This window comes from Equus caballus, chromosome 23, assembly GCF_041296265.1.
Source record: "Equus caballus isolate H_3958 breed thoroughbred chromosome 23, TB-T2T, whole genome shotgun sequence".
Taxonomy (NCBI): domain Eukaryota; kingdom Metazoa; phylum Chordata; class Mammalia; order Perissodactyla; family Equidae; genus Equus; species Equus caballus.
The window spans coordinates 67,251,302-67,265,202 of record NC_091706.1 but is presented as its reverse complement, the minus strand read 5'-3'; the positions used below and the strand labels follow the sequence as shown (position 1 = coordinate 67,265,202).

Below are 13,901 nucleotides of genomic sequence, written 5' to 3'. Positions count from 1 at the left end.
TCACATGTTGGTAGTATATGGTCACAGATTCCACCTGCCACCACCGTCAGGTGGGTCAGGAGCTGTGTATTCTGGGCCTGCCATGCTCTCTGGCATCTGTGGCTGTTCTTTGGAATCTACGCTAACAGGGCCTGTCTGTGATTGCCTGCTTGCAGCTGTTACTTTACTGATGTATGCGCAGGCCTTCTCACAGGGGTCCCTTGCTTTGGTGGACTGGCCCAGCTGGTGTGCTGGGCAGCAAAAGGGGCACTTTGTTTCCCCCTTGTGATCCTGGGGGCATTCTCGCTATCTGCTCTCCTGGGGACCTGGCTTGATGAAGACACCACTGCTATAGCTTAGCCTCCTCTGTGTGGAGCTTACCCACACAGCTGAGAGGCAGTTCAGAGGGCGAAGGCATTTCCGTGGAAAGCCGTCCCTCTCCTCTGCTTCTTAGAGCCGCTTGCAGTCCCCTGCCCTAGGTCACTCCTAGGGAGGGAGGGGAGATTCCCTTACCTCCTTCCACTTCTTCCCTGGGAGTCCAGCACCTCCACCTTCAGACGTATGGGTGTGTGGGTCTCTCAGACGTGTCTTGTGTTGTGTGAATGTCCTCTGTTGGCTTATGAATGTCCTTTTTATTGTATCTTAGAGGGGAGAGTCTAAGGGAAGGACTCACTTGGCCATAATGCTGACATCACTCTTCATTCTAAGCTTCTGATTTAAAGTGAGAAATGTGTCTCTCTTCCTTTCACTTGAACACTTACAGGCCACTGTAGAGTTATTGACTGGCCTAATTTCAATATTGTTGTGTCTCGGGGAATAGGGAGGCCCGAGGCAAGAGAGGGAGACAGGGGAATGGCCAGTTGGGGGAGCAGTCAGAACATACACAACCTTTATCCATTAAGTTCACTGTCTTATATGGGCATGGTTCGTGGAGCCCCCAAAAATTGTAATTGTAACATCTAAGATCACTGATCACAGATAACCCTAACAGATATAACAATGATGAGAAAGTTTGAAATATTGTGAGAGTTACCAAAATGTGGCACAGAGACACAAAGTGAGCAAACGCTATTGGAAAAATAACATTGATAGACTTGCTCAACACAGAGTTGCCACAGACTTTCAATTTACAAAAAAATGTAGTGTCTGCAAAGCACAATAAAACAGAGTTTATGGTTTGCATCTATTTTCTCCCATTCCACAGCTTGCCTTTTCACTTTTGATTGTTTCTTTGCTGCACAGAAGTTCTTAAGTTTAATGTAGTCTCACTTGTGTATTTTTGCTTTTGTTGCTCGGGCTTTTGGTGTTATGTCTAAGAAATTATTGCCCATTCTGATGTCATGAAGCTTTTCTCCATGTTTCCTTCTAGGAGATTTATAGTTTCAGGCCTGGGGTTTAGCAATTGTAATCATTTTCATATAATCAATCTTTGGCTTTTTAAATTCCCTTTGTATTTCAATTACAAATTCTCATTTCTATGTCACTGATTTTTCTTCTTTATTACTTATTCTTTCTTCTTTTTTTTTCCTCTTCCTTTCCAAACTTAAGGTAAGAGTTGAGTTTCTTTTAATTAGTTAAAGCCTTTTTTTCGGTGCACTTCTTTAAAGCTATAACTTTCCATTTAAGAACTGCTTTAGCTGCTGTATTAGTTGCTAGGACTGCCATAACAGCATCACAGACTGGGGGGCTCAAGCAACAGAAATTTATTTTCTCACAGTTCTGGAGGCTGGAGGTTAAAGATCAAGGTGTCAGCAGTGTTGGTTTCTTCCGAGGCCTGCCTTTGGTTTGTACATGGCCATCTTCTCCCTGTGTTTACGTGGTCTACCCTCTAGATCTATGTTCAGATTTCCTCTTATAAGGGCTCCAGTTACACTGGATTAGAGCCCAGCCTGATAAAGTCGTTCTAACTTAAAGACCCTATCTCCAAATACTGTCGCATTCTAAGGTACTGGAAGTGAGGTCTTTCACATATGGATTTGATAGAGGATGCAATACAGCCCATAACAGCTCCATGTCACAAGCTTTGTTAGTTGTGATATGTTCCAATATGTTGTGTTTATTAGAATCATTCAGTTCAAAATATCTCTTCATGTCTCTTGGAATTTTTTCTTTCATCCATCTGTTTTTAGACCACTGTTGCTTAATTTCTCATTCTGGAGGTTTTTCTAGAGAGCCTCCTGTTACTGATTTCTGCTTTAATTCCATCTCAGGCAAAGAACATACTCTTTTTAAACTTTAGTCCTTTGAAGTTGGTGACTTATATGCCTCAGAATTTCACTTACCTTGGTGAATGTTCTGTGTGCACCTTCTGCAGTTGTGGGGCTTAGTGTTCTTTAAATGTCAATTAGATCAATACTGCCTGATAGTGTTTTTCAAATCTCTGATATTACTGTAAATTTGCTTTTTATTTTTTCATTTTTAAATTTTTTATTGCATTTTTTGCTGAGGAAGATTCACCCTGAGCTAACATCCATTGCCAGTCTTCCTCTATTTTATATGTGGATTGCTGGCACAGCATGAGTGACAAGTGGTGTAGGTCCATGCCTGGGATATGAACCCGCGAACCCAAGCTGCTGAAGCAGAGTGTGCAAACTTAACCACTATGCCACAGGGCCGACCCCAATTTGCTTTTTATTTTACTGAGAGGTGTAGCAAGTTTTCTTAACTCTGATTATGATTCTGTTTCTCTTTTCCACTTCTTTTTCTTCATGTATTTTCTCCCAGTCTATGTGTTTACTTTTCATTTTCTTACCAGTATCTTTTGCAGAGCAGAAGTTTTTAATCTTAACAGAACCTGACTTACCAATTCTTTTCTTTCCTGGACTATACTTTTGGTGTTATATCTGAAAGGACATTGCCAAACCCAAGGCCACCTAGATTTTCTCACATGTTACCTTCCAGTTTTATAGTTTCACATTTTACCTTTAGGTCTATGATTCATATTGAGTTATTTTTTGAATTTCCTTTGCTCCTTTGTTCTTTGTGTGTCTGTTTCTGTGCTGTTTTGTTCCATTGATCTTTTTGTCTATTTTTTAATTAACTTTTGCCTATATCACACTCTGTTAATTACTGTAGCTTTGTAGTAGGTTGTGAAATCTGGTTGTGTCAGTCTTCGTTATTCTTCTTCAGTATTGTGTTGGCTCTTTGGGATCTTTTGCCGTTCCATATAAATTTTAGAACCAATTTGTTGCTATCCTTGAAGTAACTTGCTGGGATTTTGATGGAGGTTGTGTGAACGTATAGATCCAGTTGGGAAGAACTGGGATCTTAACAATATTGAGTCTCCCTGTCCATAATATGGACTACCTCCATTTGTTTAGATCTTTGATTTGTTTCAGCAGAGTTTTATAGTTTTCCTCATACAGATCTTATACAAAAGTTATTTTTTAGACTTAGACCTAAGTATTTCCTTTTTCTGGATGCTAATATGGATGTTGTAGTGCTTTTAATTGCTAATTCCATTTGTTTGTGGCTGGTATATAGGAAAGCAGTTGAGTTTTGTATATTAACCTTGTGTCCTGCAGCCTTGATATAATCACTTGTTAGTCTCAGAAATTTTGTGTTGATTCTTTGGGATTTTCTACATAGACAATCAGCTCATCCACAGACAAAGACAGTTTTGTTTCTCCGTTCCCAATCTGTGTACCTTTTATTGCCTTTTCTTGTCTTACATTAGCTAGGACTTCCAGTGTGATGTTGAACATGCGTGGTGAGAGAAGATATCCTTACCTTGTTTCTGATCTTATGAAGACAGCATCTAGTTTCTCACCATTAAATATGATGTTAGCTATAGATTTTGCACTCTGTTTTTTTAAAGCGTAGCCACAATTATTTGCAGAGGGTATCAGTGAAGCTCATTATTATTTTTTTCTTTTTTTGCTGAGGAAGATTAGCCCTGAGCTAACATCTGTTGCCAGTCTTCGTCCACTGTATATGTCAGTCGCCACCACAGCATGGCTGACAAGTGGTAAAGGTCTGCACCCAGGATCCAAACCCACAAACCCATGAACCCGGGCCACCAAAGTGGAGTGCACCAAACTTAAGCACTGTGCCATGGGTGCATCAGTGCAGCCCCTTCTTAACCTAAACCTAATAAAATTAATATTGATTCCTTAATATCATCTAATATCTAATCAGTGTTCAGAGTTCCTCAATTGCCTCAAAAATGCCTTAACAAGGTCCACACATTGCATTTGATTGATGTGCCTCTTAGGTCTCCTTTTATTCGATAAGAGCTCTCCACCCTCTTTTAATGCTATTAACTTGTCAAAAGCTTCACATTTAAAAAAAATTGTAAATATGTTAATTCACTCCTCAGTACTTAAGCATCGTTTCTTAATGATGACTGTTGTTTTCCTCTATATCCAGAATATCATGGTCACGTCTAACGATGTTTACAATAATTCTCTAACATCATCTAATACACAGTTCATATTGAACTGTCCTTTGTAGTCCCCAAACGTTTTTCAGTTCATTTGTGCAAACTAGGGCCCAGTCAAGGCCTGTAGATGACATCTGAAGAATGATTTCTCTCTTAAGTATCTTTTCACTAAGGAACATCTCCTCTTTTAAAAATTTCTTTACGAAATTGACTTATTGAAGACTGAGCCATTTGCTGACTGCCCATTCTTAAATTTCAAGTCACATTTCAAATTTTGGGAACTAATCTTGGATATTTAAGTGGAGAGGAGGGTGCAACCAGGTTATGGCTTCCCCCTGCTTCAGGTCTCCCCCAGGTCGCCATTCTGTGGAGTCCTGTAGTGCTCCTTCTGTTTTGAATTTCCTGGGCCTCATCCTTTGGCCTCAGGGCAGATACGGATGGGTAGCTTCTGTTTTCACTATGATAGGTCACTTTACTTCTCAATGTGAATGCTTACCTGTGGGCACTCTGACGCCCTTTTCCTCTTAACAGAGTCCACACAGTGACAGAGTCTTTCCCAGCTGCTGGGGGCTTCATTTCCCAACCAGAGATTGAGGCCAAGCCTGCTGCTGTTCCAGCTCTGGGGGCCTTACCTACAGGACACTGGTTACTGCTTAAGAGTGGGCTGCTCTGATGCCCTCTGCAACCTGCCTTCCTTACTCCCCCTCTCCTCTGCTGACCTGGGAGGCTGGTCAGACAATGCTCCTCCTCAGCATCCCTCTTACCTCTCTTCTTTTTCCCTAGATCTGCCTCTGCAACTTGACTCTCCTCCAGGCGGAGCACTCAGGAGACCAGGAATATGGCCCCAGGGCTCCTGACAGCCACAGACGAGGTAAGTCCTCACCTTTCTTCCTAGGTCTTGCAGGATGGACCCATTGCCTTTTCTTGTCTTGGAGCTGCCTTGTTGGTGTTAGGCCATACCCAGCCCTGATCTTGGAGGTATGGTCCATCTTACCTGGAGCCCTCTCTCAGACTTCCCTACTCCATTCGTGACTCAGGAATTCACCAAGTAATAAACTGTTATCAGCACAGACTGCTCAGCCTGAGCAGTCAAAATGAAAATACAGGACATTCATTCTCATGTGCTCAGCAAGTCCCAAGGCCAAAAAAAGTGAAGGAAGTCTTTAAAGGAGGAGTTCCCTGAGCTGCCCCTGATGGACTGGGCAAATTGAAGAGCTGAGGGAAGGCATTCTTGTGGGGATGTGGCAGGAAGCCTATTGCGTCTCAGACACTGGGTGACCAATGGACTGTCCCTCACCACGTGGGAAGCTTGAAGCAGCCAGTGGCCTTGAGTCACGTTGGTTTCTCTGTAGAGGTGAGGATGCTGACATTCTATTTGCTTGTGACATGTGGATAGATTTGGTTTGGCCAGCCCGTGCTTTGTATTTAAATGAGTTTTCTACACTTAAAAATTTGTAGATTACCCTAAAGGTCTGGATTGCCAATTTCTCTGAGAATAGATTGTTCCCCACTGTCTTTGAGTCCCCACTCTTGGTGGATGACAAGTAGCTGGAGCCAAACAGCATCTCCATAGTTTAGTCACACCTCCTTGTGCCCTTTGACCCTGAGACCGAGACCCCTGCTCTGCTCACTCATTACTTGTCTGGCACCTGAAGGCTTTGCCTGCATCCCCCTGAGACTGGAGGGAGACAGTTCAGCCAGAATCCTGGAAGCCAGGCTGAGGAGTGTGGACTTGAACTTGGAGCAAGCTGGGTTTTGAAGGATTTTGAGAAGGAGTTTGCCATGTTAAAATCAAGGATTGGAAATAAATACTACCTGAATAAATATATGTCCTAAAGGAAAGATTTTATAATCCCTAAGACTAGGTAGCCTGTGAATTTGACATAATCGAGTAAAGTTGATGTTTACTGACGACCTAAACAGATGCCAGGCAGGATACTTATGTGTAAATTATATCAATTACACAAAATAGTGTAAGTTTTGCATTGTCTGTCCTATAAATATGTCCAGTGTAGAATTTTTTTGCAAGAAGATGTGAACTTGATATTAATACTGAGCTTATATGGTGGATATTTGTCTGTTACTATATAAGTTTAAAATGATTGGGGTTATTTTAGATTTTATTTTTCCTTTCTCTCCCCAAAGCCCCCCAGCACATAGCTGTATATTTTTAGTTGTGGGTCCTTCTAGTTGTGGCATGTGGGATGCCACCTCAGCATGGCCTGATGAACGGTGCCTGATGTCTGTGCCCAGGATCCAAACTGGTGAAACCCTGGGCCGCCGAAGTGGAGCATATGAACCCAACCACTCAGCTACGGGGCCGGCTCCCTAAAATGATTGGTTTTTGATGTTAACAGAATATCATTGAGAGCTCTGTGTCCCTCAATTGTCAAATCTTTCTACCTTTGAGAGAAAGTGTGTATGTTAATGCATGCCATGTTCCCTAAAGTAACAGGGACAGCTTTTCTTTTGTACATTGCACTTTACCATTTATGATGTTAATAGAGAAGCATTCTTGGCTGAAATGGAACATTGTACTGGCTTACTTTTCCTGTCTCTACTCTGCCACTTCCTGTGGGATCCTTAGCACACCTTGAACCTCATCCTGTCTATGACCAACATCTCTCAATATTCATTATTTTCCTGGATGCCAGGGCATAAGCATCTGACTGGCTTAGTTTTTTAAGATGAAGTTTCCATACCTGTAAGAGTATCTGGCACTTATACTTATTTTATAAAGGGACCATTATTTTGAAAAAACTAAAAAACAAAGGGGTTTGTTTGTTTTGCTGTTTGTTATTTTGAGGCATAAAAATTACATATTTTAGAGTTTTTCAAATCGCATTTCCAGGTACTTTGTTGTATGTCACATCTGAATTATATGGAATATTCTGACTTATATATACAACATGACAGTTAGGCATTTCTCCCAAGGGCCTTTGCCTGAGAGGGGAAATTGGAATATGCATTAGAGTTGTGATACAGAAGGGGGCTGTGCCTACAGGCTGTTAACGTGTAAGAAATTAGCTAGCACTCCTTCACTGACTCTTTAAAATTGTTTTGAATGTCTGCTGTGTGCAGGAGCCTTTGATGGTCTACTAACAATGATATCTACAGCACAGACTCCATTCTGATAAGATTCCCAACTTTTTTAGGGGTTTACCTATCACTGGAATTAAAACATTTTAAAAATTTTTTACTGAGGTATAATTTATATCCAATAAAATTTGCCCTTTTAAAGTGTACAATTCTGTAGATTTTAGTATGTTGACAAAGCTGTGCAACCCTCATGTTTTCATTACCCACCAAGGAAACCCCATACCTGTTAGGAGTCACTCCCCATTCTCCCCTCCCTCAGCCCCTGACAACCGCTAATCTGCTTTTTGTCTCTAAGAATTTGACTATTCTGTACCTTTCATATAAATGAAATCATATAATATGTGGTCTTTTGTGTCTGTTTTCTTTCACTTAGCGTATATTTTCAAGGTTCATCCATGTCATAGCCCAAAGCAGTAATATTTTCATTATTATTTATGGTAGAATAATACTCCATTGTGTAGATATACCACATTTTGTTTATTCATTTATCAGTTAATGAACATTCAGTTATTCCTATCATTGGAATTTAATTAATAATTTTGGTCTGTGTGCATCTTTGACAGATTTTAATGATAAAATCGTAGCATATTAAAACTAGTGACTGCCTCAGCATCATGCTTTTAAAGATGGAGAAACCACTAATATTCACATTCAAATCTATGACTCTTTACAGGTTACAAACATTCACAGATTTTCACTATTCCATACCACTATTTCTCAGTTATTGGAAATTTAACTTGTTCTCAATATTTGAGAACCTGTTCTGTGGAAATTTTATCCATGAAATGAATTTTGCACTTAGTTATTCTCACCACAAAATATGACTGAGAGAGGAGGCATGAGTGTTTCATCTGGCATGACCTACAGCTCTATAGAAGAGTGTCTCTGTTCTTCTCTTTGCTTTCAGAACCATCCACAGGATGCTGCCACACCTCTGCCCTCTGTTCCACCACTGACTTCCTTTCCCTCCTGCCAGTTGCTCCAGCCCAGCCATGTCTGGGGCTTGCTCCCTCTCTTCCTTTGCTCATGGCATCTCTGTTCCCTGCCTCCCTCTAGGCCTCATCTAGATTCTTAGACCTGTATTCCTTTTTTTTTTTTAAGATTTTATTTTTTCCTTTTTCTCCCCAAAGCCCCCCAGCACATAGTTGTAAATTCTTCATTGTGGGTCTTTCTAGTTGTGGCATGTGGGACGCTGCCTCAGCGTGGTTTGATGAGCAATGCCATGTCCGCGCCCAGGATTCGAACCAACGAAACACTGAGCCGCCTGCAGTGGAGCGCGCGAACTTAACCACTCGGCCAGAAGGCCAGCCCCTTAGACCTCTATTCTTTCCTTGACTATTCTTAATCCTACCCATCTTTCAAATTTTAAATTTTTTTATTGAGATGTAATTCACGTACCATAATTCACCCGTAGATGAAATTATTAGACAAGCACTTTAAAGTCTCTATTGTAATTATACTCAACAAGGAAGAGGAAAATGGAGTAATATCAAATGAAATAGACTTCAAGACAGAGGGAAGAAAGAACAATTCTGAATGATATGAGTCACTTCATTAGGAAGACATAACAGTTATGTGTATGTGTCTAATAACAAAGCTTCAAAATAATTGACAGAATTAAAGGAAGAAAAAAGCAATTGTACCATTACAATTTTTACAGGGGATTTTAACCACCTCTGAGCAATTGATAGAAACAACTAGGTAAAAAACCACTAAAGACACAGATGATCTGAAGAAAACTAGCTGCTGCATCATCCTGATTGATAGTTATAGAATACTGCGCCCTACAACTGCAGAATGCACATTATTTTCAAGTACTATCACTGTGGTCACCAAGATAGACTACATGCTAATCTATAAAAGACATCATTAAAAGAGTTTAAAGAATGCAGAGTATATTCTCTGAATCTAATAGCATTATATTACAAATCAATAATAAGATATCTAAGTAAATATCAAATATTTGGAAATTAAACAACATATTTCTTACTAATCCTTAGGTCACTGAAGAAATTACAAGAGAAATTAGAGAATATTTCAAACAGAACGATGAGGTTAATCTTGGTGCTTCTGCCCCATCAGCCATGCTTTTCACCATGCCTGGGGCCAGAGTTTCTGTGCTAGCCCCTCCCCTGGCATCCAACTTGGATACCCTTGTGGTGTCCCCGGAGGGACCGAGAGGACAGGATATTTCTGATTGGGCCCTTGTGTTTTCCCTCCCACCTGACTTTCTACTCCTTCATGATAAAGCTCATGGTCTGCAACTGATGGTGAGATTACAAGGACCAGCACTGAGGCCAAGCAAGGAGACTTAGTAGTTGGGAAGTGACTGGAACCACCACCCTGGAGCCAACACCTGCCTCCTTTCTCAGTCTTGGATAGAGGCACTACACGTGGCCACAGTGCTAGCTCGCCAGTTCAGCCGATGAGCTGCTGTGGAGTTTGTCTGTGTTTCTTGTGTGTCGGACACGTAGGGACAGAATGCAAAGCCTCCTTTGCCTGATGAGACAGAGAACGTCAGGACAGAAACATCATAGCCTCTGCTTTCGGTGAACTCACGTTTGAGTAGGAGAAGATTCACATACACAACCTAAATCAAAACATCATTCTCCAATGAAGGTGGAGACAAGCCATCTTATTTTGTGAGCGAAAAAATGTCAGATGTTTGTGTCTTATTGGCACCGAGAATGGTCCCCAGGAATGGTCCTCAGGAGCCTGCTTTAGGGAAAGCTTGTCACACTGGCTCAGGTTAGATTCCTCCAAGACCCTCCCTAAGGAACTCTCTTATTTTACTGGCAAGTGACCATGCTCCATAAGGAAAATTCCACAGGAGCAAGAACCCTGGGATGTGATGAGCATAGGAGCAATGTCAGTCTAAACTCAGACTTTCCTACCCAAGAGAATGATTATTCAGGAAGAAGAACCCACAAATGTGTCATTTGTGGAAGAAGGTTCAGATTCAATTCTGAGCTCAGGCAACATCAGAAAATTCATTCTGGTGAGAGACTCTACTTGTGTGATAATGGCAGTCAATCTTTCATTCAAAGCTCAAAACTTAGTATCAGAGGATTCATACTGGAGAGAAACTGTGCAAGTGTACTGTATGCTTAAAAAGCTTCAGTCAGAATTGGAGATTTCATACTGGAGAGAAACCCTATGGCTGCAACAAATGTGGGGAAAGGAAGGATTCTAATCCAGCTCAGGTCTCTTTCAGCATCAGAGCTTGGAAGAGAAACTGAAAATCCAGTAAGTGTGGGATAGCCTTTAGTTAGAGCTCACACCTTGTTCTCCATAGGCAAACTCACAGTCTCACAGAGAGAAGCCCTGTGAGTGTAAAAGGTGTGTGAGAAACGCTGTATCTGTAGCTCACATCTGGCCCAATACCAAAAAGTCAACTTCAGAGAGAAGCCCTGCAGATGTGATAAATGTGGGAGGGGTTTCTGTCCAAACTCACAACTTGGCCAGCATCAGAGAAGGGGAAAAAAGCCATACAGATGTAGTGTCTGTGGGGAGTGCTCCAGCCAGAGCTCCCACCATCTTCCCCCCGGATCCACCGAGTCCACACTGGTGGGAAGCTCTGTGGATGTGGTAAGAGACGGAGAGCCTGCTGTCCAAATGCAAACCTTGATCAGCATCAGCGTTTACACTGGAGAGAAACCCCATGTATTAGTCTGCTGGGGCTGCCATAAAAGAATACCACAGACTAGGTGGCTTAAACAATAGAAATTCTGTTTTCTCACAGTTCTGGGGACTGGAAAGTCCAAGATCAAGGTGCTGGCTGATTCAGTTCCTGACAAGAACTCTCTTCCTGGCTTCCAGATGGCTGCTTTCTTGCCGTGTCCTCACATGGTGGAGACAGCTCTGATGTCTCTTCCTCTTATTCCTGTGGGATCAGGGCCCTGCCCTTATGACCTCATCTAACCTTAATTATTTCCTTAGAGGTCCCATCTCTAAATATAGCCACATTGGGGTTAGGGCTTCAACTTGTGGATTTGGGGGGACACAGTGTAGTACATAGCATTCCAAACCCTGGCCTCCCAAGTTCATGCCCTCCTCACAGGAAAAATACATTATTTCGTCCTACGAGCCCCCAAAGTCTTAACTCATCCCAGCATAACTTTAAGGTCCAAAGTCTCATATAAATATCCTCTAAATGAGAGGCATGTGTGAGACACAAATTGAAGTACCATTCATCCTAAGGCAAAATTCCTCTCCACTTGTGAACCTGTGAACCAGACAAGTTAATTTCCAAAATAAAATGGTGGGACAGGCAGAGGGCAGACATTGCCATTCCAAAAGGGAGAAAGAAGATAAGGTGGCAGGTCCTGACAAGTCCAAAGCCTAGCAAGATAAATTCTGTTAGATGTTTGGGCTGAGAATAATCTTCTGGTTTGAAGTTCTCCTCTCCAGGTCCTCTGGGTTGACAGTGTCCCTTTGGCTCAGAGGGGCAACCCTGCCTCCATGGCTCTCAGCAAAGGCCCTGCTAAAACTGAGGAGTGGGCAGCCTTGCCCCCTGGGCCTGTGGTGTGGGATTGGCAGCCCTGACAATCTCTGAATTGCTTTCAGGGTTATTCCTCCCTTTTCTTGAAAGATAATGCGTGTTCGAAGACTTCCTCATTCCATCCTGCTTTCTCTTTTTACTTTAGCCCCAGCTGGCAGTGTTTCTGCTGGTATAATCCCATCTCTATTCCTGGCTTCTGCTGAAGTTGATTAAATTCGTGGTTCACACTCATCCTAATCTCTTCATCAAATCATTCTTCAGCATGCCCTCAGTGTTCTCTTCAGAGCAAGCTTTCTCACTTTTTTGCAAAGGCTGAGAATTTTCCAAATCTTCAGTGCAGTTTCCTTTTTGCTTAACAAATCCTTCTTCAATTCATCTCTCCCCTCTTACATTTTACTATAAGCAGTAAGGAGGAACTAAACTGTTCCTTCAAAACTTTGCTCAGAAATCTCCTCAGCTAAATATCCAGTCTGGTCACTCACAAGTTCAACCTCCCACAAAACACCAGAACAGAGTTCAGTCAAGTTCTTTGCCACTTTATAACAGGGATCACCTTTCCTCCAGTTTCCAGTAACCTGTTGCTCATTTCCATCTGAGACATCACCAGAATGTCTTTTAATGCCTATTTCTACCAACATTCTGTTCATGGTTATTTGTGCATTCTCTAAGAAGATGGATGTTTTCTCTCTAACTTTCCTCTTTCTTAGCCTTCCTCAAAATCACCTTTAATGTCTATATTTCGGCCAGCAGTCCTTTCACGTCAGTCTTGGGTTCTTCTAGCATGCACCTCAAAACTCTCCCAGCCTGTGCCCATCACACAGTTCCAAAGCCACGTCCACAGTTTTAGGTATTTGTCACAGCAGCACCCAACTCTCAGTACCAAAGTCTGTATTGGTCTGCTAGGGCTGCCATAACAAATACCATAGACTCGTGGTTTAAACAACAGAAATGTGTTTCTCACAATTCTTTACACTAGGAATCTAATATCAAGGTGCCGGCTGATTTGGTTCCTGGTGAGGACTCATCCTGGCCTACAGATGTCTTCCTTCTCACTGTGTGCTCACATGGCAGAGAGAATGAGCTTGAGTCTCTTTCTCACCTTATGAGGCACCAGCCCTTTTGTGTCAGGGTCCTACCTTTATGACCTCATTTAACCATACTTACTTCCTTAGAGGCCCCATCTCCACATATAGACATATTGGGGGTTAGGGCTTCAACATGAATTTTGGGAGGACACGGTTCAGTCCATAGCACTCTATAAATGTTTTGAATGTGGAAAAGCCTTTAGTCAAAATTCACAATTGAACAAGCATCAGATAATCCACAAGTGGAAATTCACAGGGGTGGAGAGAATGCTATAAATACGTTGAATGTGAAACTCTAAGTTTGTTCAGTATCAGAGAATTGAAAGAGGGAGAAAGGCCATAGATATGAGTGACATACAGGGAACTTCCATGTGTTAACCCCATATGGAGCCTGACTCCACCTCAGAGTACTGACATAGGAAGAGTAAGGAACGTGGGGGAAATTCTGATCATACTGAGAGTGTAGGTAGGATGGTGAGAGTCGTGTGAATAGTCCCTCTGTTTCTGATTTGTTGAAAGTGTTAATATTCTGGGCCCTGTTACAGAAAGTGCCCTTGGATGCACATCTCCTTGAAGTGACTTAAAAAAATTTTATTGATGTGAATTTCGCATAACATAAAATTAAGCATTTTTTAATGTACAATTCAGTGGCGTTTAGTGTATTCACAGTGTTGTCAGCCATCACCTCTGTCTGGTAGCAGCATTTTTTCAGTACTCCCAAAGCCGACATCAAGCAGTCACTCCCCACTTGCTGCTCTCCCCAGACACTGGCAATCGCTAACTTGCTTTGTGTCTCTGGATTTACCTGTTGTGGATATTTCATATAAATGGGATTTTACAATTTTTAAAAAAAGAA

General features: G+C 41.8%; 1 protein-coding gene across 24 annotated transcripts in view; it reads left to right on the top strand.

The window, feature by feature from the left end:
- ZNF169 (zinc finger protein 169) overlaps positions 1–13,901 on the top strand; it is a 123,753-nt gene that overhangs the window by 87,783 nt on the left and 22,069 nt on the right. For 22 of the 24 annotated variants that reach the window (XM_070248134.1, XM_070248128.1, XM_023627580.2 and 19 more), the window contains one exon: positions 5,144–5,231. Coding sequence is in view for 11 of the 24 variants with exons in the window: in XM_070248128.1 (XP_070104229.1) it covers positions 5,199–5,231 (33 nt within the window). In the remaining 13 variants the exon portion in view is untranslated. Of the gene's footprint in view, positions 1–5,143; positions 5,715–13,901 lie in introns of all 24 variants that reach the window. The other 2 variants (XM_070248130.1, XM_070248129.1) reach the window with 1 other exon arrangement.